This window comes from Rhinoraja longicauda, chromosome 4, assembly GCF_053455715.1.
Source record: "Rhinoraja longicauda isolate Sanriku21f chromosome 4, sRhiLon1.1, whole genome shotgun sequence".
Lineage (NCBI taxonomy): Eukaryota > Metazoa > Chordata > Chondrichthyes > Rajiformes > Arhynchobatidae > Rhinoraja > Rhinoraja longicauda.
The window spans coordinates 19,834,951-19,857,425 of NC_135956.1; the positions used below are offsets into that span (position 1 = coordinate 19,834,951).

The 22,475-nt window shown below is 41.4% G+C and overlaps 1 protein-coding gene across 4 annotated transcripts in view; it reads left to right on the top strand.

Moving 5' to 3' along the window:
• The window catches only part of trappc9 (trafficking protein particle complex subunit 9), a 425,282-nt gene that overhangs the window by 187 nt on the left and 402,620 nt on the right, over positions 1-22,475 (top strand). Inside the window, exons 1-5 of one of the 4 annotated variants that reach the window (XM_078397315.1) lie at positions 11-414; positions 6,523-7,123; positions 9,966-10,111; positions 13,865-13,993; positions 18,770-18,796. In XM_078397315.1, coding sequence (XP_078253441.1) covers positions 6,540-7,123; positions 9,966-10,111; positions 13,865-13,993; positions 18,770-18,796 — 886 coding nt within the window. In that variant the 5' untranslated portion in view covers positions 11-414; positions 6,523-6,539. Of the gene's footprint in view, positions 1-10; positions 415-6,522; positions 7,124-9,965; positions 10,112-13,864; positions 13,994-18,769; positions 18,797-22,475 lie in introns of those variants that run through there. The other 3 variants (XM_078397316.1, XM_078397319.1, XM_078397318.1) reach the window with 3 other exon arrangements.

A 22,475-nucleotide genomic window follows, 5' to 3' on the forward strand; every position in this document is an offset into this window, starting at 1 on the left:
GAGCTCGTGCCCCCAAGCCTAGACGTCATCACTGGTCTGACGTCGATGCGATAGGGGCGGGGCACGGTGGGAGTGAGAGAGAAAGAAAGAAGGGACACGCCCACCGTCATAGAGCGAGTGAGAGAGAAGCTGGCGACCCCTCCCCTCCTCCCCCCCAGCCCTGAGTTTGCGGCCGGACCGCGACCTTGACTGGCAGGTGGGTGTGTGGGTGTCGCGCGCGCGCGCGAGCGAGCCGGCCGCGTCCCAGTGCGATGGCAATGAGCCTGCGAACCAATTGAAAGCAGCAGCAACAAAAGGGCCAACGACTTCCTCACTCGTGCACCGGCTCGCGTCCCGGGCAAAGTTCTGACAGCCGTTAACGTGCCCGTCTCTCGCCGGCTCTCCAGCCCTCCCCCGCTGCTGTCCGAGGGTGAGGTGCGTCCGGTTCACGGAGTGGAGAAACGTTTAATTTCGGGAATGAGAGAGAAATGCTTTTGCGTTAACGGGAGGCAATCCGATGAGCTATTCGGAGCTCGTTGACCGAGGTTGCGAAACTGTTGCCAATCTTGTTTTTGTCGTAGACGGGAATGTGTAATCACACGGGACGGATAATATGCAAAAGGCGAGAGTTTATTCTATTTAGCTTCTGCTCTAAACTGAAGTGTTACCTGTTGTAACATTAGTGATATGCCTACAGTCGATTGGTTGGGTCTGGAGTTCTCTTACCTGAAGCGTTTTGATGCAGCTTGGGCCTTGTGTGTTTCCTGGTTTCTCGGTCTTGCTAAAAGTCGCACTGGGGTTGTATTTTGTTTGCACGGACGCTATTTATTTTGGGATGCTTTAAACGAACACACGAGCTCTCCTTGTAAACATTTAACAGACTAACTTTGGGCTGAGAGCTGTACACGACCCGTGATGGTTAAGAGAGTGTTAGCTGGAGCAATTATTGCTCATGTCGAATAAACAATATCAATGTAATAGAATTTGTGTCTCAAAATAAATGAAATGTATTGTCAAATACATGTAACTTTCCATTGAAATCTGATTTTAAAATGAAACATTTTGTCAACCAGGTGGAAGAATTAACTAATGGTAGACACAAAATGCTGGAGTAATTCAGCATCTCTGTAACTCTTATTCCAACATTTTGTCTACCTTCGATTTAAACCAGCATCTGTAGTTCCCTCCTACACAAGAATTAAATAATGTTAGGTTGCTGACTTAATGTTGGTCATTAAATCACACTATACAAAAACACAATCTCAACATGACACACTTAACAAATATTGATGGTTAAAATTTCATGTTTCGAGCCTGGATTAAATCTATAAAAATGATTTAATTTTGGACAATAAATTAAATTAGATTTATTAAATAATTTATCAGTTGTTGGTTTTCTTCTGTAGTGGTCAATGATTCATATTAAATTAAATATAAATGATTTGTTTTGGTTGTAAATTACATCTTAATTTACCGATGTTTATTGTTTGCACATAAAATAAACAACTTCTTGAACATTGGAGCATGCTACTTGCATGAATTGTTTCCTCATTAGCTTAAGGCTACTCAGGTCATGACATTCATTCAAACTTCTGATTCATTGTAGCATTGCAAAATTAAGACGAGTTTGGGCATGGTTGATTGGTTGATTGGATAAGAAGAGCATTTGGTGATTTGAGCAGTGTAGCTCGGCTGTTTTGGTTAACTGACTTTGATATTCATTATTTCTTCCATCTATCAATGTTTTTGAGATTTCCCACTGTTTGTAAATCTAATAGTTTTAATCAATAATTGAATGTTTATTGAAGTTGAAGCCAAGTTGACGTTACTGTTAAATTTAATCATCTGCATTTTAAACGATCTAAATTACTTGATCTTGGCTGTTTTGCTTTTTGGTCATAGGATTCGGGGCTTTAAATACAAATGTCAGGCTTGGACTGTGTAAATAATGTTTGTACAGTACTTAAGAAGAATTATGCTTATAGGGTGGTGATCTTTTTCAGATAAGACATTAAACCGATGTATTGGTCTTTTCCTTTGGATTGTTATGGAAGGTTTATGATAACCGTTTTAAAAAAAACTATCAGAAGTTTTCCCGTTCTGGCCACAGTTTGCCCAAAAAGCAAGCTACTCATTCAGATTATCTGGTTATTTTAACATTATTTAGTGTGACCTTGCTGAAGATAGATTGATAGCAGGTTTGATACTATTATAACAGTATCATTGTGTATCATTGTGTAACAGTATCATTATTCAAAATAACTTTATAATGGTTTTAATTCAAAGTCATGTCCTTTAGTCATGAAAACTTTATGAACATAGAAACAAAAGCCATAGTAGGCCATTCAGCGCTTGCACTTAATCTCATCGTAGAAACATAGCAAATAAATGTAGGAGGAGGCCATTTGGCTCTTCGAGCCAGCACCTCCATTCATTGTGATCATGGCTGATCATCCATAATCAGTAACCCGTGCCTGCCTTCTCCCCAAATCCCTTGATTCCACTAGCCCCTAGAGCTCCATCTAACTCTCTTTTAAATTTGTCTAGTGAATTGGCCTCCACTGTCTTCTGTGGCAGAGAATTCCACAAATTCACAACTCTCTGGGTGAAAAAGTTTCTTCTCGTCTCAGTTTTAAATGGCCTCCCCTTTATTCTTAGACTGTGGCCCCTAGTTCTGGACTCCCCCAACATTGGGAACATTTTTTTTGTGTCGAGCTTGTCCAGTCCTTTTATAATTTTAGACGTCTCCATAAGATCCCCTCTCATCCTTCCAAACTCCAGTGAATACAAGCCCATGTCTTTCCAATCTTTCCTCGTATGACAGTCCCGCCATCCCGGGGATTAACCTTGTGAACCTATGCTGCACTGCCTCAGTAGCAAGGATGTCCTTCCTCAAATTGGAGGCTAAATCTGCACACGATAGGAAAATTGACAAGGGAGAGTCAGTGGATGTGGTGTACCTCGACTTTCAGAAAGCCTTCGACAAGGTCCCACACAGGAGATTAGTGGGCAAAATTAGGGCACATGGTATTGGGGGTAGGGTACTGACATGGATAGAAAATTGGTTGACAGACAGAAAGCAAAGAGTGGGGATAAATGGGTCCCTTTCGGAATGGGAGGCAGTGACCAGTGGGGTACCGCAAGGTTCGGTGCTGGGACCCCAGCTATTTACTATATACATTAATGACTTAGACGAGGGGATTAAAAGTACCATTAGCAAATTTGCAGATGATACTAAGCTGGGGGGTAGTGTGAATTGTGAGGAAGATGCAATAAGGCTGCAGGGTGACTTGGACAGGTTGTGTGAGTGGGCGGATACATGGCAGATGCAGTTAAATGTAGATAAGTGTGAGGTTATTCACTTTGGAAGTAAGAATAGAAAGGCAGATTATTATCTGAATGGTGTCAAGTTAGGAGGAGGGGGAGTTCAACGAGATCTGGGTGTCCTAGTGCATCAGTCAATGAAAGGAAGCATGCAGGTACAGCAGGCAGTGAAGAAAGCCAATGGAATGTTGGCCTTCGTAACAAGAGGAGTTGAGTATAGGAGCAAAGAGGTCCTTCTACAGTTGTACCGGGCCCTGGTGAGACCGCACCTGGAGTACTGTGTGCAGTTTTGGTCTCCAAATTTGAGGAAGGATATTCTTGCTATGGAGGGCGTGCAGCGTAGGTTCACTAGGTTAATTCCCGGAATGGCGGGACTGTCGTATGTTGAAAGGCTGGAGCGATTGGGCTTGTATACACTGGAATTTAGAAGGATGAGGGGGGATCGTATTGAAACATATAAGATAATTAGGGGATTGGACACATTAGAGGCAGGAAACATGTTCCCAATGTTGGGGGAGTCCAGAACAAGGGGCCACAGTTTAAGAATAAGGGGTAGGCCATTTAGAACGGAGATGAGGAAGAACTTTTTCAGTCAGAGAGTGGTGAAGGTGTGGAAATCTCTGCCTCAGAAGGCAGTGGAGGCCAGTTCGTTGGATGCTTTCAAGAGAGAGCTGGATAGAGCTCTTAAGGATAGCGGAGTGAGGGGGTATGGGGAGAAGGCAGGAACGGGGTACTGATTGAGAGTGATCAGCCATGATCGCATTGAATGGCGGTGCTGGCTCGAAGGGCTGAATGGCCTACTCCTGCACCTATTGTCTATTGTCTATACAACTGCAGAAGGACCTCTATTCTCCTTTAATCAAATCCTCGTTATGAAGGCCAACATGCCATTAGCTTTCTTCACTGCCTGCTGTACCTGCACCCTTACTTTCTGTGACTGGTGTACAAGGACCCCCAGGTCTCATTGCACTTCCCCTTTACCTAATCTGACACCATTGAGATAATAATCTGCCTCCTTGTTTTTGCAGCCATAGTGGATAACCTCACATTTATCTACATTATACTGCATCTGCCCACTCACTCAACCTGTCCAAGTCACCCTGCAACCTCCTAACATCCTCTCTGCATTTCACACTGCCACCCAGCTTTGTGTCATCTGCAAACTTGCTGGTGTTACTTCTAATTCCATCATTCAAATCATTAATATATATTGTAAATAGTTGCGGCCCCGAGCCTTGCTGCACTCCACTCACCATTGCCTGCAATTCTGAAAAGAACATGTTTATTCCTACTCTTTGCTTCCTGTCTGCCAACCAATTCCCTATCCATGTCAATACACTACCCCCAATACCATGTGCTCTAATTTTGCTCACCTGTCACCCTCATGGGACCTTATCAAAGACTTTCTGAAAGTCTGGATACACTACATTCACTGGCTCTCCTTCATCCATTTTACTTGTCATATCCTCAAAAAATTCCAGTAGATTAGTCAAACAGGATTTCCCCTTCATAATTCCATGCTGACATGGACCAATCCTTTTGCTGCTATCAAACGACGCTGTTATTACCTCTTTAATAATTGACTCCAGCATCTTCCCCACCACTGATGTCAGGCTAACTGATCTATAATTCCCTGTTTTCGCTCTCACTCCTTTCTTGAAGTGGAATAACATTAGCTACCCTCCAATCCACGGGAACTGATCCTGAATCTATTGAACATTGGAAAATGATCACCAATGCATCCACGATTTCTAGAGCCACTTCCTTCAGTACCCTGGGATGCAGACCATCAGACCCTGGGGATTTATCAGCCTTCAGTCCCATCAGTCTACCCAATACTATTTCTCGCCTAATGCAAATTTCTTTCAGTTCCTCTGTCCTCTAGTACATCTGGGAGATTGTTCGTGTCTTCCTCAGTGAAGACAGATCCAAATTACCTGTTCACCCGTTTCTGCCTTCAAGGGACCCACATTTGTCTTTACTAATCTTTTTCTCTTAACATACCTAAAGAAGCTTTTACTATCCTTTATATTCTTGGCCAGCTTACCCTCGCACTTCATCTTTTCGGCCTGTATTGCCCTTTTTGTTACCTTCTGTTGTCCTTTGAAAGTTTCCCAATTCTCTGGCTTCCCGCTACTCTTTGCTATGTTATACATCTTTTCTTTTAGTTTTATTCTATCCCTAACTTTGTTCAACTGCTACACTGACACTTCTGATTTAACCTTCTCCCTCTCAAATTGCAGATTAAAACTAATCATATTATGGTCACTACCTCCAAGTGGTTTCTTAACCTTGAGTTCCCTTATTAAATCTGGTTCATTGGACAACACTAAATGCAGAATTGCCTTCTCTCTGGTAGGCTCCAGTAGAAGCTGCTCTAAGAATCCATCTTGGAGACACTCGACAAATTTCCTTTCTTGGGGTCCAGAACCCTGATTCTTCCAGTCTACCTGCATATTGAAATTCCCCATAACCACAGGGGCATTACCTTTTTTACATGCCAGTTTTAACTCCTGCAGCAACTTACACCCTATATCTGGGCTACTGTTTGGGGGCCTGTAGATAACTCCCATTAGTGTCTTCTTACCTTTACAATTCCTCAACTCTAACCACAGTGACTCTACATTGTCAGTCTGTATGTCACCCCTCACCAACCGAGCTACCCCCTCCACTGCCCACCTGCCTGTCCTTTCCATAGGATGTATAACCCTGAATATTCAGTTCCCAGCCCCGATCCTCCTGTAGCCATGTCTCTGTAATCCCCACAATGTCATATCTACCAATCTTTAACTGAGCCTCAAGCTACCAGTGTAGCAGTGGCAAACCTGCCTGCCAGAATGCTGGTCCCCCGCCTGTTGAGGTGCAACCTGTCCCTTTTACACAATTCACCCTTACCCCAAAACAGATCCCAGTGGTCTAAGAATCTAAATCCCTGCCCCCTGCACCAGCTCCTCAGCCACATGTAAAGATCCCCTATCTCCCTGTTCCTGACCTGTTAACGTCCTGTCAGTTGAACCTCTGTACCATGAGAAGCTTTTTTTCACCCTGCCAAAAATGAATAATTGTCCTGGGATATTCCAGTGAATGTGTGTCTAAACAGTTCACTTTAAAAACAGATATTCTTGTAACGGCTAAAATAGTCTTAGTTTTTTCATAAAAAGCAAAGCTTAATAAATTTTGAAATGCATTAAGAGAAAGACATTGTTTTGTTTTCTTTAGATTTTAGTTGATGGAGAATGAGTGTCCCTGACTACATGCAATGTGCGGAGGATCACCAGAGTCTTCTGGTTATTGTCCAGCCCGTGGGAATTGTACCAGACGAACAGTTCTTCAAGATATATAAGAAAATTGCTGCTGCCAATCAGGTTAATCTACAAGATTCCCAGAGAGTTCTATACATCCGTTACAGGCACCATTACCCACCTGAAAACAATGAATGGGGAGACTTTCAGACTCATCGAAAAGTTGTGGGATTGATAGCTGTCACAGAGTGTTGCAATGCAAAGGACTGGCCACAGACTTCAGAGAAATTCCACCTACGGAAAGAAATTTACGGTTCTACATTGTACGATTCGCGTTTGTTTGTCTTTGGGCTGCATGGAGAAATAGCTGAGCAACCGCGCACTGATGTTGCATTTTATCCTAGTTACGACGACTGTGAAACAATAGAAAAGAAAGTGGAAGACTTCATTGAATCATTGTTCATTGTTTTGGAATCCAAGCGTCTTGATAGAGCAACGGATAAATCGGGGGACAAGATTCAATTATTGTGTGTGCCTTTTGAGAAGAAAGATTTTGTGGGCCTAGATACAGATAGTAGGTGAGTGATACTACATTTTTAAAAATGTGATACATTGTTCTTCACTGAAGCTTTTCACTACTTCGGTACACGTGATTATAAACTAAAACCGAACTGAACTTATTGGTAAGTTTATGGCTCAATTATGTAGTTTGTACATATTAGCAAGCTTTGTTTATCAGCAATCTAGGATGACAATGAAATGTCACCTGTTTCTAATGAGTTATAAATGGCTCATTCATAAGGTTTGTGTTATTGCAGTAAATTACATACTCCATTATAATGAATCTTTAAAATCCATCTTAACAAAGCTACCATGGTTATAAATTTGTTCTACATAAATCAACTTTCAATTACAATTTATCTATCAAGTATGTCAATATTACTTTTGAGGGACACATCACATGTCAAGTCAAGATTATTTGTCACATATACATACACGATGTGCAGTGAAATGAAAGTGGCAATGCCTGCGGATTGTGCAAAAAAAGAATTACAGTTACTGCATATAAATTAAAGTTAATACAGAAAAGACAAAATTTAGTCCCTGGAGTTATAATAGTTAACAGTCCTGATGGCCTGTGGGAAGAAATTCCGTCTCATCCTCTCCGTTTTCACAGCATGACAGCGGAGGCACTTGCGTGACCGTAGCAGCTGGAACAGTCTGTTGCTGGGATGGCAGGGGTCCCTCATAATCTTGCTTGCTCTCGATCTACACCACCTGATGTATAGGTCCTGCAGGGGGATGAGTGTAGTTCCCATGGTGCGTTCTGCCGAACGCATTACTCTCTGCAGGGCCTTCCTGTCCTGGGCAGAGCTGTTCCCAAACCAGACTGTGATGTTGCCGGACAGGATGCTCTCTACAGCCCCAGAGTAGAAGCATTGAAGGATCCTCAGAGACACTCTGAATTTCCTCAGCTGTCTGTGGTAAAGGCGCTGCTTTGCCTTACCCACCAGTGCGGCAATGTGTGTTGTCCATGTCAGATCCTCTTTGATGTGGACTCCCAGGTAATTAAAACTGTTCACCCTATCCACAGTAGACCCATTTATTTCCAGTGTACGTCCTTGGATGTTGAGCCCTTCTAAAGTCCACAATCAGCTCCTTAGTTTTTTTGACATTCAAGAGGAGGCTATTGTCCTGACACCAGAGTGCCAGTCAGCCACCTCCTCCCGGTAGGCCTTCTCATCGTTGTCGGAGATCCGGCCCACCACCACAGTGTCATCAGCAAACTTGATGATGGAGTTTGAGCTGAACCTGGCCACACAGTCATGTGTGTACAGGGAGTACAGTAGGCGGCTAAGGACGCAACCCTGGGGGGATCCTATGTTCAGGGTGAGGGGGCTAGATGTGTGTTCCCCCATCCTGACCACTTGGGGCCATGAAACATGATTGTATTAATTGTTTATTTTCAACATAAACAAGAGGATGGGAGTAAACCATCTGGCCCTCGAGCCTGGTCTGCTTCTTTGAGATCATGGCTGATCTGTTATTTTTCAGCATTATCCTCACATCTTTGATTTCCTTAATATTTCCTGAAATCTGGGGTGGTACAGTGGAGCAGCAGTAGAGTTGCTGCCTTGTATTAGCAGAGACCCAAGTTCAATCTTGACAAGAGGTGCAGTCTGTATGGAGTTTGTATGCTCCCCCTGTGACTGCGATTGTTTACTCCGTGTGCACTGGATTCTTCCCACACCCCAAAGATGTACAAGTTTGTATGATTTTTTGCTTTGGTTAAAGAAAAATTGTAAATTGTCCCTCCTGGATAGGCCAGTACCAGTGTACAGGAGTAATCGCTGGGTGGCACAGACTCGATGGGCTGAAGGGCCTGTTTCCATGCTGTATCTCTAAAGGTTAAATATATCAATCTCTGATTTAGATTAACTTTATGATTGAGTCTCAACAGTCATCCAGGATGGATAATTCCAGACACAGAAATGTATCCTTGAGTATTAAATGGCCCACCCATGAGTCAGTCTGTGACCCATTAGTTCCTCTGCTAGGAGAGGCATCCTCCCCATGTCTAGTCTGTTGAACCATACAAGAATTTTGAGAGTTTCAAGGATTTTCCTCGTATTCCTCTAAGGTCCAGTGAATATAGGCCTAAAAGATTATTTTGTACCTTGTGACTGTGACTGGATTCTAGTTTGCTGTCTGATAAAGTGCACCGTGTTTGGCAGTTATAAGATTTTACTGAAGGAGTTTACAGATCTTGCTATCAAAATTGTAGAAGTAGTTGATATTAGTTTTAATCTCTAACTGAAACTACTGTTCATTGTTGGGGAGGATAGCACACAGGGTGGAGTTGAATATTTAGAAATCTGTTAAGTAATTTAGCTTAAAATGCTAGTCTGAAGAAGGATCCTGACCTGATAAATGTTCCCCATAGATGCTGCCTGACCTGCTGAGTTACTCCAGCACTTTGTCTTTTTGTTTCAAAATATGGCTATCCTGCTTTCTCCACAGATGCTGCTTGATCCACTGTGTTCCTCTAGCTGCTTGTTTTATAATGTCCTGGTGAATTTCTTATGCAGTCCCCCCAAAGAGTCCACATCCTTCCTGTGGTGTGGCGACTAGAACCGGGAGGGGGTGGGGGAGAGAGGGGAGTGGGGAGGAGGAGAGGGTGCTGCACCAATGCAGGAGAGGTTTGGGCCCAACTGGTCCACTTGGTCTAGTCTTTACTAAATTGAAGTTTCTTGCAGGTTACCTTGTTTTCATTTTGTGTCAACGGTTAGAAGAAGCAAATTTAAATTTAAATTGCCTTAAGTGGTATTCAAAATTACTGGTGACCACATGTTCATCTTTCACAGGCAATATGGAACCATAATGGTATAGCTGATTTTAAAAATATGTTTATGGTTGTAGACATTACAAGAAGCGTTGCCAGGGCAGAATGCGGAAACACGTCGGTGATCTTTGCTTGCAAGCAGGCATGCTACAAGATGCTCTTGTTCATTACCATATGGCTGTAGAACTACTTCGCTCAGTGAATGACTTTTTGTGGTTGGGAGGTAAGTTTATTGTGCAAAATGACTATCAATGAAAGTTAGAAATTATTTACAAATTATGCTATTGCCAGTTACTTGTGTTCTATTTGTGACCAAGACTGCAATTTCAAATGCAGCAAAGGTGACCTTTTCTTGGTATTGATTTATTATGTGATGCAGTTTGCTTGCTATTCATTCAAATAATTACTATACACGAGTATAATACAACATATTCAAGTTCCACTGGTTGTACAAGAGTTAAATTCCAGAGAGCATGATAGAGTATTGCAGCATTATGGTGTTACAGCTATAGAGAGTGAAATGGCTGCGATGAGATAGGTTGGGAGATTGGGACTACATCATTAGCTTATGAGGGGACCATTCAGTAGCCTTGACAATAGTGGGGAAGAAACTGCTCCCAGATCTGGTGGTATGTGTTTTCAAGTTATTGTATCTTCTGTTGGGCGGAAGATGGGATGATTGGGGTGTAAATGAGCCTCTATTATCTTGGCTGCTTTCCTGAGGCAGCATGAAGTGTAGGTGAAGTTGTATAGGTGATGGACTGAGGTACTTCCACAACACTTACATTTCTTACTCTTGGGCAGAGCGGTTGCCATACCAAGCTGTGATGCATCCCGATGGGATACTTTCCAAAGTGCATCTGCAGACATTTGTAAGTGTTGGAGAAATGCCAAATTTCTTTGGTCTTCTGAAGAAGTAGAGGCATAGGTGTGCTTACTTAGCTGAAGCTTCAATGTGCCCAGTCACCAAATTCTTGGCGATGTTTATGCAAAGGAACTTGATGCTCTCAACCACCTTCATTTTGGCACCATTGATGCTGACCTGGGTGTGTACACAACTTCATTTCCCGAAGTCAATAACTAGCTTCATCTTGCTGAGATTGAAGCAGAGGTTGTTTTTTGACGCTATGTTACTAAGCACTTCTTCCTTTTCTTCTTCCTTTTCTTCTTCCTTTTCTTCTTCCTTTTCTTCTTCCTTTTCTTCTTCCTTTTCTTTGTCTCGTTATTGTTCAAGATCTGACCCACGATGGTGGTGTCATCTGCAAACCTGTAAATGGAGTTAGAGCAGAATTTGCAGTTGTGAGTGTGTTGGGAGTATTGGAAGGGGCTGACAATGCCTTGTTGCAGAGGACTGATATGGGGAAATGTCATTAAGGATGCCTTTGTTGTCTACCCTCACTGATTGTAGTCTATGGGTCAGGAAGCCAAGGATCCATTCGCAGAGGGGGTTGCTGAGCCTGGATGCAGAGGTTTGTTTGGAATGATGGTGCTGAAAGTGATGCAATGGTTTGTAAATTGAATCATTGATTAGGAGTCTGATGTAGGTGTCCCCTTATATGTTTCATGAATGAGCATAGGGCCAAGGAGATGGCTGTAAACCTGTTGGGTTTATGCCGAATCAAGGCTGTCTGGGAGGCTGGAGTAATATACACCTTGATCAGCCTCTTGAAGCATTTCATGATTGCGGATGTCGGACAAAGAACATGCAAACTCCATACAGCCAGTACCCAAGGTGAGGAATGAACCCGGATCTCTGGCGATGTGTGGCAGCAGCTCAACAAGCTATGTCACTGTTGGCCAAATAGAGGGAAAATGGAGAAGAGACTAAAAGTGCTGGTTGCCAAGCATGGCAGTTGCTGGAAATTTTGGATGGCAGGCAGGAAGATATTACTGGAAATGCTCAAGGTCACATAACATCTGTGGAGAGAAGAACTTGAGTTAATATTTCTGTTGGCTGGCCCTTTGACCAAAATCAGGGAACTGATCAACTGAAATTGCGTGTATTTATTCACAAAATGCTGGAGTAACTCAGCAGGTCAGGCAGCATCTTGGGAGAGAAGGAATGGGCGACGTTTCGGGACGAGACCCATCTTCAGACTGATGTCAGGGGGGCGGGACAAAGGAAGGATATAGGTGGAGACAGGAAGACAGTGGGAGAACTGGGAAGGGGGAGGGGAAGAAGGGACAGAGGAACTATCTAAAGTTGGAGAAGTCAATGTTCATACCACTGGGCTGCAAGCTGCCCAGGTGAAATATGAGGTGCTGTTCCTCCAATTTCCGGTGGGATTCACTGTGGCACTGGAGGAGGCCCATGACAGAAAGGTCAGACTGGGAATGGGAGGGGGAGTTGAAGTGCTCAGCCACCGGGAGATCAGATTGGTTAATGTGGACTAAGCGCAGGTGTTGAGCGAAGCGATCGCCGAGCCTGCGTTTGGTTTCGCCGATGTAAATAAGTTGACATCTGGAGCAGCGGATGCAATAGATGAGGTTGGAGGAGGTGCAGGTGAACCTCTGTCTCACCTGGAAAGACTGTTTGGGTCCTTGGATGGAGTTGAGGGGGGAGGTAAAGGGACAGGTGTTGCATCTCGTGCGGTTGCAGGGGACAGTGCCCGGGGATGGGGTGGTTTGGGTAGGAAGGGACGAGTGGACCAGGGAGTTACAGAGGGAACGGTCTCTGCGGAACGCAGAAAGGGGAAGGGATGGGAAGGTATTGCCAGTGGTGGGGTCCCGTTGTAGGTGACGGAAATGTTGGCGGATGATTTGTTGGATCCGCTGGCTGGTGGGGGGAGGTGAGAACGAGGGGGATTCTTTCCTTGGGTGTAGCTTTGCATCATAGTCATTCAGCCATTTGATCCATCACACTGTAAGGCAGGTGCAAAGGTGTTAGAGGAAAAAGAGGAGATTTGCAAGCATGGTGTCTGGCCTGAAGCATTTCAGTTGAGGGGAGAGACTGGAGAGGCATAGTGTGGTTTTCTTGGAGTAGAGGAGCTTATAAGGGGACATGATTGAGGTGTTTTCATAATGTGAAGTAGATATAATGTGAGTGAAAGGGAGAGGTATTTGCATTACACAGTCTAGAATTAGTTATGTTATTTCCGATTGAGAACTAGAGAACTTCTTGAAAGTTACTTTGGAAATTGACAAGCGGAAGTAAAGCTGTCTTGAATTTAAACTGGGAAAAATAACGTTCTCGGTGATCAGATGCCATTGTCTCAAGAAAAAAGCTGCTAGTTTCACCGCAGGTGGCCATCAAAATTGACAAAACAATCTAAAGAGATTGAGGCAAAAGACTTAAAGAAGGAATTCTTACCCAAGACAGCTGAAACACAACTACCAATATGCATAGGGATAATTCATTAGACCAAATGGGAAGAACCAACTATTTCAAAAATGGGAGAAGTTTATCGTGATGGGGTAGGGTCATAGAGCTGTTTGAAAACAAGGGTGCGAATTGAGGCACTGTAAACACAGGAGTGATGTGTAAATGGCCTTTCTTCAAGCCCAGCCTGACCACTTGTTTGTATCAGTCCAGACATGCTACTCGTGAGGATATGAACAGGGATTTTTGTGATATCAGCATTACAGCGAGAAATTAATGGAGGCCCACTAAAATGCTTGGCAAGTTTGAAGTCCAGAAAAAAAAAAAAATTCCGAACATTTCAACAGCAGTCAAATGAGATAACATTACATTAATGGAAAAAGAACAGTCATACAGGCTTGTATGCATGTTCTAAATCACACAGTCTCTTTTACATTGTTAAAAAAGTTGATGCCAACTTGGGATGCAAGTACATGCATAGGGTGGCAGAAACATACAGTAAAAGTTGAAGTATCTAAGTGATTGGAATAAGTGATTGGAAATTGTTCTGTTTGTTAAAATCTTTGACATTCGATGTAAATAGCAGGAATTATACCGTTAAATAAGCTGTGTTTAAATATATAGTTTTAAACTGATAAACCTGTCTTTGTTGTTCAGCTGCGCTTGAGGGTTTGTGTTCATCTTCTGTTATCTACCATTATCCAAATGGCACTGGGTCAAAACCTGCTGTTCGCAGAGCTTGTAGCATGGGTTTACCATCAGAAGCTGGCAGGCGACATCGTCATGGTAAGTGAATAAGATTTTTAGTTTTTGTCTTTGCACGTCTATTTGTTTCTATTTATGCTAGGAAGTTGACAAACTTTGTATCCGTTAAAGGCATCATAGTTCCATTCCATTTCTTGACAATTGCTCTTCAGTATTAATTGATATATCATATCATATCATATATATACAGCCGGAAACAGGCCTTTTCGGCCCTCCAAGTCCGTGCCGCCCAGTGATCCCCGTACATTAACACTATCCTACACCCACTAGGGACAATTTTTTTACATTTACCCAGCCAATTAACCTACATACCTGTACGTCTTTGGAGTGTGGGAGGAAACCGAAGATCTCGGAGAAAACCCACGCAGGTCACGGGGAGAACGTACAAACTCCTTACAGTTTAGCACCCGTAGTCAGGATCGAACCTGAGTCTCCGGCGCTGCATTCGCTGTAAAGCAGCAACTCTACCGCTGCGCTACCGTGCCGCCCCAATTATAAATATTTTTTTTAATAATGAAATTTGAGCAGAGTAGGAATGGCTTTGGTATTGTTTTGGTCCCCCAATGAAACCTTTCAGTAAACATACCCAATTCTTGGTCAATGTTACTTTTGTAATCAAGTGTATATTTGAATAATATATACCTTTTTTTTTCTGCAAGTTGGATGTATGGAGTATAAAGTAGACTGTTTAAAATAGTGCAGTATTTAAAGGTTTGAGAAGTTTCACATTTTCAATTCATATGTATCGATCTATCCAGGAAAGTACATTTAATATTATCATATCATATATATACAGCCGGAAACAGGCCTTTTCGGCCCACCAAGTCCGTGCCGCCCAGTGATCCCCGTACATTAACACTACACTCACTAGGGACAATTTTTACATTTACCCAGCCAATTAACCTACATACCTGTACGTCTTTGGAGTGTGGGAGGAAACCGAAGATCTCGGAGAAAACCCACGCAGGTCACGGGGAGAACGTACAAACTCCTTACAGTGCAGCACCCGTAGTCAGGATCGAACCCGAGTCTCCGGCGCTGCATTCGCTCTAAAGCAGCAACTCTACCGCTGCGCTACCGTGCATGTGGTGTTAACCTGGAACTTAAAATTAGAAATTCCATTATTTGTTCTTTTGCTTCAAGGGATACAGAAAAAAGTCAATAAAGGAATAGGTGAGAAACTTGTGAATTTTATTGCAGTCATTGGAGCTATTGGGATCTTTGTTGAATAGCTGACAAATGCAATGCCATTGTAAGTAGATCAATTGCTCTTGGTATAGGATGGAGGGGCATTCAACCAATTGTTTTTCCATGTGACGGATATTTATTAAAAAATTGTGAAATGTGTACTGCTGGTTTCGATAATCCCGTTGTAATGATGCAGGCACAAATGAGATACTTGAAGATTCTTGGTGTCCAAGCACTGTACTGCAAAGAGGGATCTCTGCTCTAGGAGTGTAAAAAAAAAAAGAACATTTTTAATTATTTTGCATTTTAGATGTTTATAGCCACAAAGTAGGTTGTAGAATTTTACATTGGTGAAGTGTCTCAAAATGATTTTTGCATTAGAGCAGAGGAGCCTTGATATCTGTGTCCGATGAAGACAGGATGCAGGTAGATGAAGGGGTTAAGAAGGCATGCAGAATATTTATCTTCATTAGTCAAAGTGCACAATACAAGTGCAGGGGAAAAAAAGACACTGTGTTAACTCAGCGAGTCAGGCAGCATGTCTGGAGAACATAGATAGGTGATGGTTTGGGTCAAGACCCTTCTTTAGATCTTTAGACTGAAGGGTCCTGACCTGAAACATCACCTATCCATGTTCTCCAGAGATGCTGCCTGACCCTCTGAGTTACTCCAGCATCTGCAGTCTCTTGTTTCTACAAACACAGGGAAGTTATAATGCCACTTTGTGAAGCATTAATTAGGTTGCAGCTAGAGTACTATATGTAGTTATGGTCACCACATAATGGGAAGTTGTGACTGCATTGAGGATGGTGAAGAGGAATTTCAATAGGATGTTGCTTGGGATGGTCTATTTCAGCTATGAGGAACACTGGATAGGCTGGGTTTGTTTTCTTTGGAGCAGAAAAGGCTGAGATACACAAAATTAAAGAGGTATTGCTGGTGAAGATGGTGAGAACCTTTACTCCTTGGTAGACGTATCATGGATTTAAGGGAAGAGGTAGGAGAATTGGGGAGAAATTGTATAAGAATTTATTTCATGCACAATGTGGTTGAAACTTGGGAGGCACTGGTTGAAGGTTAGTAGAGTTGGAGCTGTTGTAGCATTAAGTATTTAGATGAACACCTGAAAAATCATGGCAGAAAAGGCTTCCACTGCTGGAAAATGTATTATTATTGGTCATGATGAGATGTCTCGCATGGACACAGTGGGCCAAAAGGTCAATGATTCCAAGAGTGATGAATCTTTTAGTCCAGTGCGTCTATGCCAGCCATTTGATAGCCACCAATGATAATTTATTATCTGGGTTGAACTTAAAGTATAGCCATTTTAAGTGTTCCATTGCTTTATTTTTTTCTTGTCATAGTCCATAATTTTAAAACTAAGTTTTTCAACCCTAATCTTTACTATAAATGTAAATAGCAATACCCTTGGGTTGTACAGCTTCTAGAGATTTCTTTGCCATTAAATAATGAAATTTATTTTCCTTTAAATTTTCCTATTTTGTGTATCTATAACACTGGACAAAAACAATACCTCTGTGCCACTTCTACATTTGGATAACTTATAGGAGATGTATTGAATAGTTTGCCCTTGTCACCAGCTCCACATCCCACCCACGTATCTTCCATGTGGCCTGTGCCTCTTTGTTTTGATTTGTTCTTTGATCCAATTGAGAGTGGCACAGGATGGTTGCAACCTTCGGTTGCAGAATTGTTTGCTTGATTTGCAAGATCAGCAACTTTCTTTTGGAATTTGCCAGAAAATAATTCAATTGAATCCTCTGCACGAGTCCGATCCTTTTGGCTGTCAGAATAAAAGTCATGCATCAGTCTGGCAGTGTGCATTTCCTCTACATGACCAGTTTAATCAATTAGCATGAGATCTGTGAACTCCAAAGGGTGATGCCTTCTCAGAAGGGCCTTTACGATGCATCATTGTACAACACAACACCTTTTGTGGGCCAATTGTAGGTATAAAATAAAATGTCCAACAATGAACTGGACCATACTTAGGAGTACCCAGCCAAAATAGACTGATAATAGTTAAAACAACGTTAGATAAAAATAATACTCAAGCATGAAATAACTTGAGCCACATGTACAAATTTCAATGTTACATTCCCCAATAGCAATGTACATTTGCTGCTTTTGATATCTCTTGGAATGCTGCAATGTGCTTGTGTAGAAAGCAGATCTGATTTTTGGATTAATGTAGATATTTTATTTTGGCCTTATGGTTACATTAAATATTCTTGTCAATTTATAAAGAGTGAAATGCCCCCGACTTGAAAATTTTTGAAAGCCTTTTGGACCTTGTTAGGTAATGCTGCATAGATTTTAATTCGTAGCTTCCTCAGGATTTTTTCCTAGTGGGATCAAGATCAAGTTAAGAATTTTAATGGCAATATTTATTTTGGAAAATGTTTAGCATTTAATGCTGGGGAGGAAGAAGGCATGGCGTAGCTAAATTTCAACAATTTGGTGTGCTTCACCCAGATCTGCCTGCTATTTTTGTTTCTTTATAACACTTTTTCCACTCCAACAGTTTGTTCAGTATTCAGTTCTTGCCGTTTATGTGCAGGTACCATTTGTAAATTTTAATGCTTCTGGTCATTGCCTTCTGCTTGGCCTCCCACTCTATTTTCATCCTCCCTTCAACATCTGGTTAGGGCTTGTTGCCTTTTGGTGCATTGACCTCTGGCTGTTTGTTTTTATCCCTACCCACCAGTTGCCTTGCTGTTGAACAGTAAGGCAGGCACCTGGTGCCTGTCTTATTTTGTTTGCCCCTTTATGATCTATCCCAATACCTAGATATTTATTTCAGGCTTTTTTAGATGAATTATATTATTTCTATTCATATAGGAAGAAGCAAAATGGCTTGAAGATTTACTTTATCTTTTTACTTGTGAAATGGTCTTTTAAGTGGCATGGTTATGTTTTTGCTTGATAACAAAAATAGTGGCTTCTGACAAAGTCACTGTCATGAAACATTAATCCTACCTAGCCCTTCTGCAGGTACCACAGATCAAAATATATAATTTTCTGAATTTCTGCAAATATTTTGAACAATGTTAACTGTGTTTGATTTGGCCATCCTTCAGGCATTTAAAGAGCGGAGCTGAGTGCAATTTTCCTTGTAGTGAGTTAATAACCTGAATGTATGTAGATTTTTTACTTTTCTACATACAACAGCAGACTTGTTTAGGCTTTTGAGTGAGGGTTTGCAAATTAAACAGTAGAATTGTTTTTCATTTGGGATATTTCAAACCATTTTACACAGTCTAGGAGATTTTCATTTCACCATTTGTCTCTTAAGTACAGGGTGATCTAGTATTAACATAATTGAAGCCTTGATGCCTCAGTTTTATTTAAATAAAATATAGTTCTGCTCTCCAGGAAGATTAAAATAAAGAAAATACTTGCGCAGCATAGATTGAGATGATACAAACCTGGGGAGGATGATTGTAAGTGGGGTAACATATGCTGGGAGCTAGGTAATTCTAAGATGTTACCATTTGGTACATTTGAGCAGATGAAATGCCAATGTTGTTTTTTATATATATATGAGTTTACAAAGGGAGTGAAAGAATTGTTTGTTCCCACTTCTAGGGGCACAGGAAGTTCTCATTGATCCAGGTACTGTACTTCTCTGCTTTATTAACTTGAATGGTGTGTCTATTTCTAATTCTTGTTTGCTTTTGTTCTTTTGTTAATGGTAAGAAACTTGCTTCAAAATGCTTTGCCTAACTGTTGTGATCTCAATCTCTAAGCAAACATCACAATCGGAAGTATTAATATTTGGATACGTCTTTTGTGCTTGATATGTTGTGCTGATGTGTGTCCACAATTGAGGAAATGAGGAATAATTGAAAATTGGAACCACAGTTAAAGTTGCAAGAGTAGTTCAGTAGAAAACAGCCCAAAGTTACAGACCTAGTGGAAGAGAACATAGAAAATAGACACGGTGTACACTAATTTACATTTCTTAGAAAAAGATACAAGGTTTCAAAGGTCTTTTAGTGTCACGTGTCCAATCTTCTTCCCTCTGTATTCTTCCATGGTCAGGGCAGTCAAACCATCCGTCAAAGCTCTGGCAGCTGGTGGTCGAAGCCCCCGTGTCGGTGCAATGGAAGCTCCCGTGTCGGGGTGGTTGAAGCTCCTGCGGCTTGGAGTTCCCGAAGTCGGTCTCTAACCAGGGACCGCGAGCTCCACGATGTTAAAGTCCACAGGCTCCTGCGGTTGGAATTCTGAGGTTGATCCCCGACAGGGGTCACCCGCTCCACAATGGCAAGTCCTGCAGGCTCCAGTGGTTGGAGCTCCCAAATCGATCTCCAGCAAGAGGCCGCTAACTCCTCGGTGTTAGGCGGCAGTGGGGACGGAGATACGATACGGAAAAAAATTGCATCTCTGTCGAGATAAGAGATTAAAAAAGTTCCCCCCAACCCCCACTCACCCCCCACATAAAACAAGCTAAAGAACTCTAAAACATTTAACACATACTATTAAAACAACAAAGAAGGAAGGGATAGACAGACTGTTGGTGAGGCAGCCATTGCTGGCGCCACCTGGTGGACCACCCGGTGTAGTCATACTGAGTACAAATGAAAATGGAAGCAAAGAAATTGAAGTCTGAAGCATGCCCCAAGTGTGAATTGTTAGATTTTAGTAATTCATAGTGCAAACTAATTTATGGAAATAATGTTTTGGAATCTGTCATTTTCTTGAAATAGCATGATAAGCATTCATAATCTCACTGAGTATAACCTCACTGGATAAGAGCAAATAATCTGGCAGCTGTAAACCTTTTTATTGTTCTTGATTTTGCCTTCATGACTGTCTTCGTTCTTCTATTACTGTAAAAATATTTTTTCTCTTATCTCTGAAAACTAAAGTGCAGAGTCCTCTTTTGATCAATCTATTTGTTAAAATTCAGACATTAGAGTGGCCAATACTTTAATACTAGTGGTTGCAAGAGAGAACTTTGGTTGAAATGAGATGTTAAAGGAAAAACAGATATGACGAGGAACAAAATTTCTCCTCGGGGAATATCAGAGTTGTATGCGGAGATGATTGGAATATGACTAAGACACCAGAGCTGAAATAAAGCAGGAATGAAGGAAATGTTGCAAAGCAAAAATGAAAGTATCCTATCCCACTTCACCCTCAAGAATTTATTCCTTGCAGGCTTCTTGTGGTTTTTTTAAGTGTCCTTCCAATATTTGCACTTTTAACTCTTGAACATAAGATTATTGATTCATTCATAATTGTCAATGCTTTTTTTATATTGTAAAGGATTGTTATATTGTTGTATAACTTGCTCCTTTGCACAAATGAAAAAAAACAAAGTTTGAGTTGAAGCGTTTAAACTGTTGTATATTGGGTGTTATTGGTTTGGTAGTTGGAAACCGGACTATGCTGGAATTGCTAAATAATAATTTTAAAATTTGAGGGAAAAAGCAAATTTGTTTGTTTCAATGTATTTGCAGAACCAAGGTGAAATTTTAGTTGCTATTTTATTTGAAAGCCTTGCAGAACTATTTTAATTGAATTCAAACTTGTCAAATTCCAGGTAACAGTTACAAAATTTATTGAATGGATCCATTTGGTTTGAGAGGCTAGATTTGACTTATGTTAAGCCATTCTTTCCTAGGATCTCCAAAATGCAATGGTTAGCTGCCCTGTAAGTGAAATTTGTTGGAAAGTTCAGATTTCATGTAGTCTACATTACACAATGGCATTTGCTGCAAACATGAATGAAGATCTATGGGGTGATCATATCTTTACCCTAATGAAAATGATGTAGAAAAAAGCTTGCAAGTTTGTGTGAAAATATAAACCATTTTTGGCTCCAGACCACATTCTCTGAAGTTAATAAATCTGATTGTGACAATGTCATTTAGGTTAATCATGGTTAGTGTTATTATATATGATAATATATGATTATGTACAATTATATACGATGAAAGTTATTCCAGAGCTATTTCTTGTCATTGTTCACATGCAAGAATTTCCTGAAGAGAGAAAGGAACAGAATTCTTGGAGTAAACGTGCATTGATTGTTTAAAGTTTTAGGCAGGTTATTTATAAAATGAGTTTCAATGAAAAATAAATGGGACATTAGGCTTTACAAAAAGACTACAAAAGTAAGTCGCAATGGTTTGGCCATAAGTATTGTAACCTATAAAAACCTATACGTCTTTGGAGTGTGGGAGGAAACCGAAGATATCAGAGAAAACCCACGTGGAGAACGTACAAACTCCGTACAGATATTTCCCGTGGTCAGGATCGAACCTAGGTCTCTGGTGCTGCAAGTGCTGTAAGGTTCTGAAATTGTCCCAAATTAGGTGACAGTGCAGTGTTTGATCTGGGGGATTCCATACGATCGTGTTAATACTGTTGGGTGAAAGCTCTTTAAAATCTTTACTTATTGATTGTATTGTTTTTCAAACTGGTGAATTAACTGAACATAATTGGGACTTTTTAAGCTCACTGGATCAGAAATGTAGGAAAAAAATAGCAGCACCTGGTGGCTACAGTGGATTTTACTGGAACAAAGCAGGGTAGAGATTTGTGTTGTTGAATTAGCTATTTCTTTCAATGCTGGAAAAAGCAGATCCATTGTAAACAGTTGGAAATGTTAAATGTGTACACGAGACTTATGGCATAACAATTGTGGAATATAGTGTAGCAAAGTTTGGAGTCGTGCATTTTGTTAGTAAGAATAAAGGCGTAGACTATTTTCTAAATGGGGGGGAAGAATCCAGAAATCGAAGGTGCAAAGGGATTTGGGAGTGCAGGTGCAGAATTCCCAAAAAGTTAATCTGCAAATTGAATTGGTAGTAAAGAAAGCAAACTCAATGCAAACATTTATTTCAAGAGGGCTTATATATAAAGACAGGGATGTAATGCTGAGGCTCTAAAGCGCTTGTAAGGCTGCATTTGGAATATTGTGAGCAATTTTCGTCACCATATCTGAGGAAGAATGTGCTGGCTCTGGAGAGGGTCCAGAGGAGGTTTTCCAAGAATGATCCCAGTGAGTAACTTAACCTATGATGAGCGTTTATCAGCACTGGGCCTGTACTCGCTGGAGCTTAGAAGAATGAGGGGGGATCTCATTGAAACATGCAGAATCGTGAAAGGCTTGGATAGAGTGGATCTGGAGAGGATGTTTCCACAAGTGGGAGAGTCTGGGACGAGAGGTCAAGCCTCAGAATTAAAGGATGTTCTTTTAGGAAGGGGATGAGGCGAAATTTATTTAGTGAATTTGTGGAATTCTTTGCCACAGATGGCTGTGAAGGCCAAGTCAGTGGATATT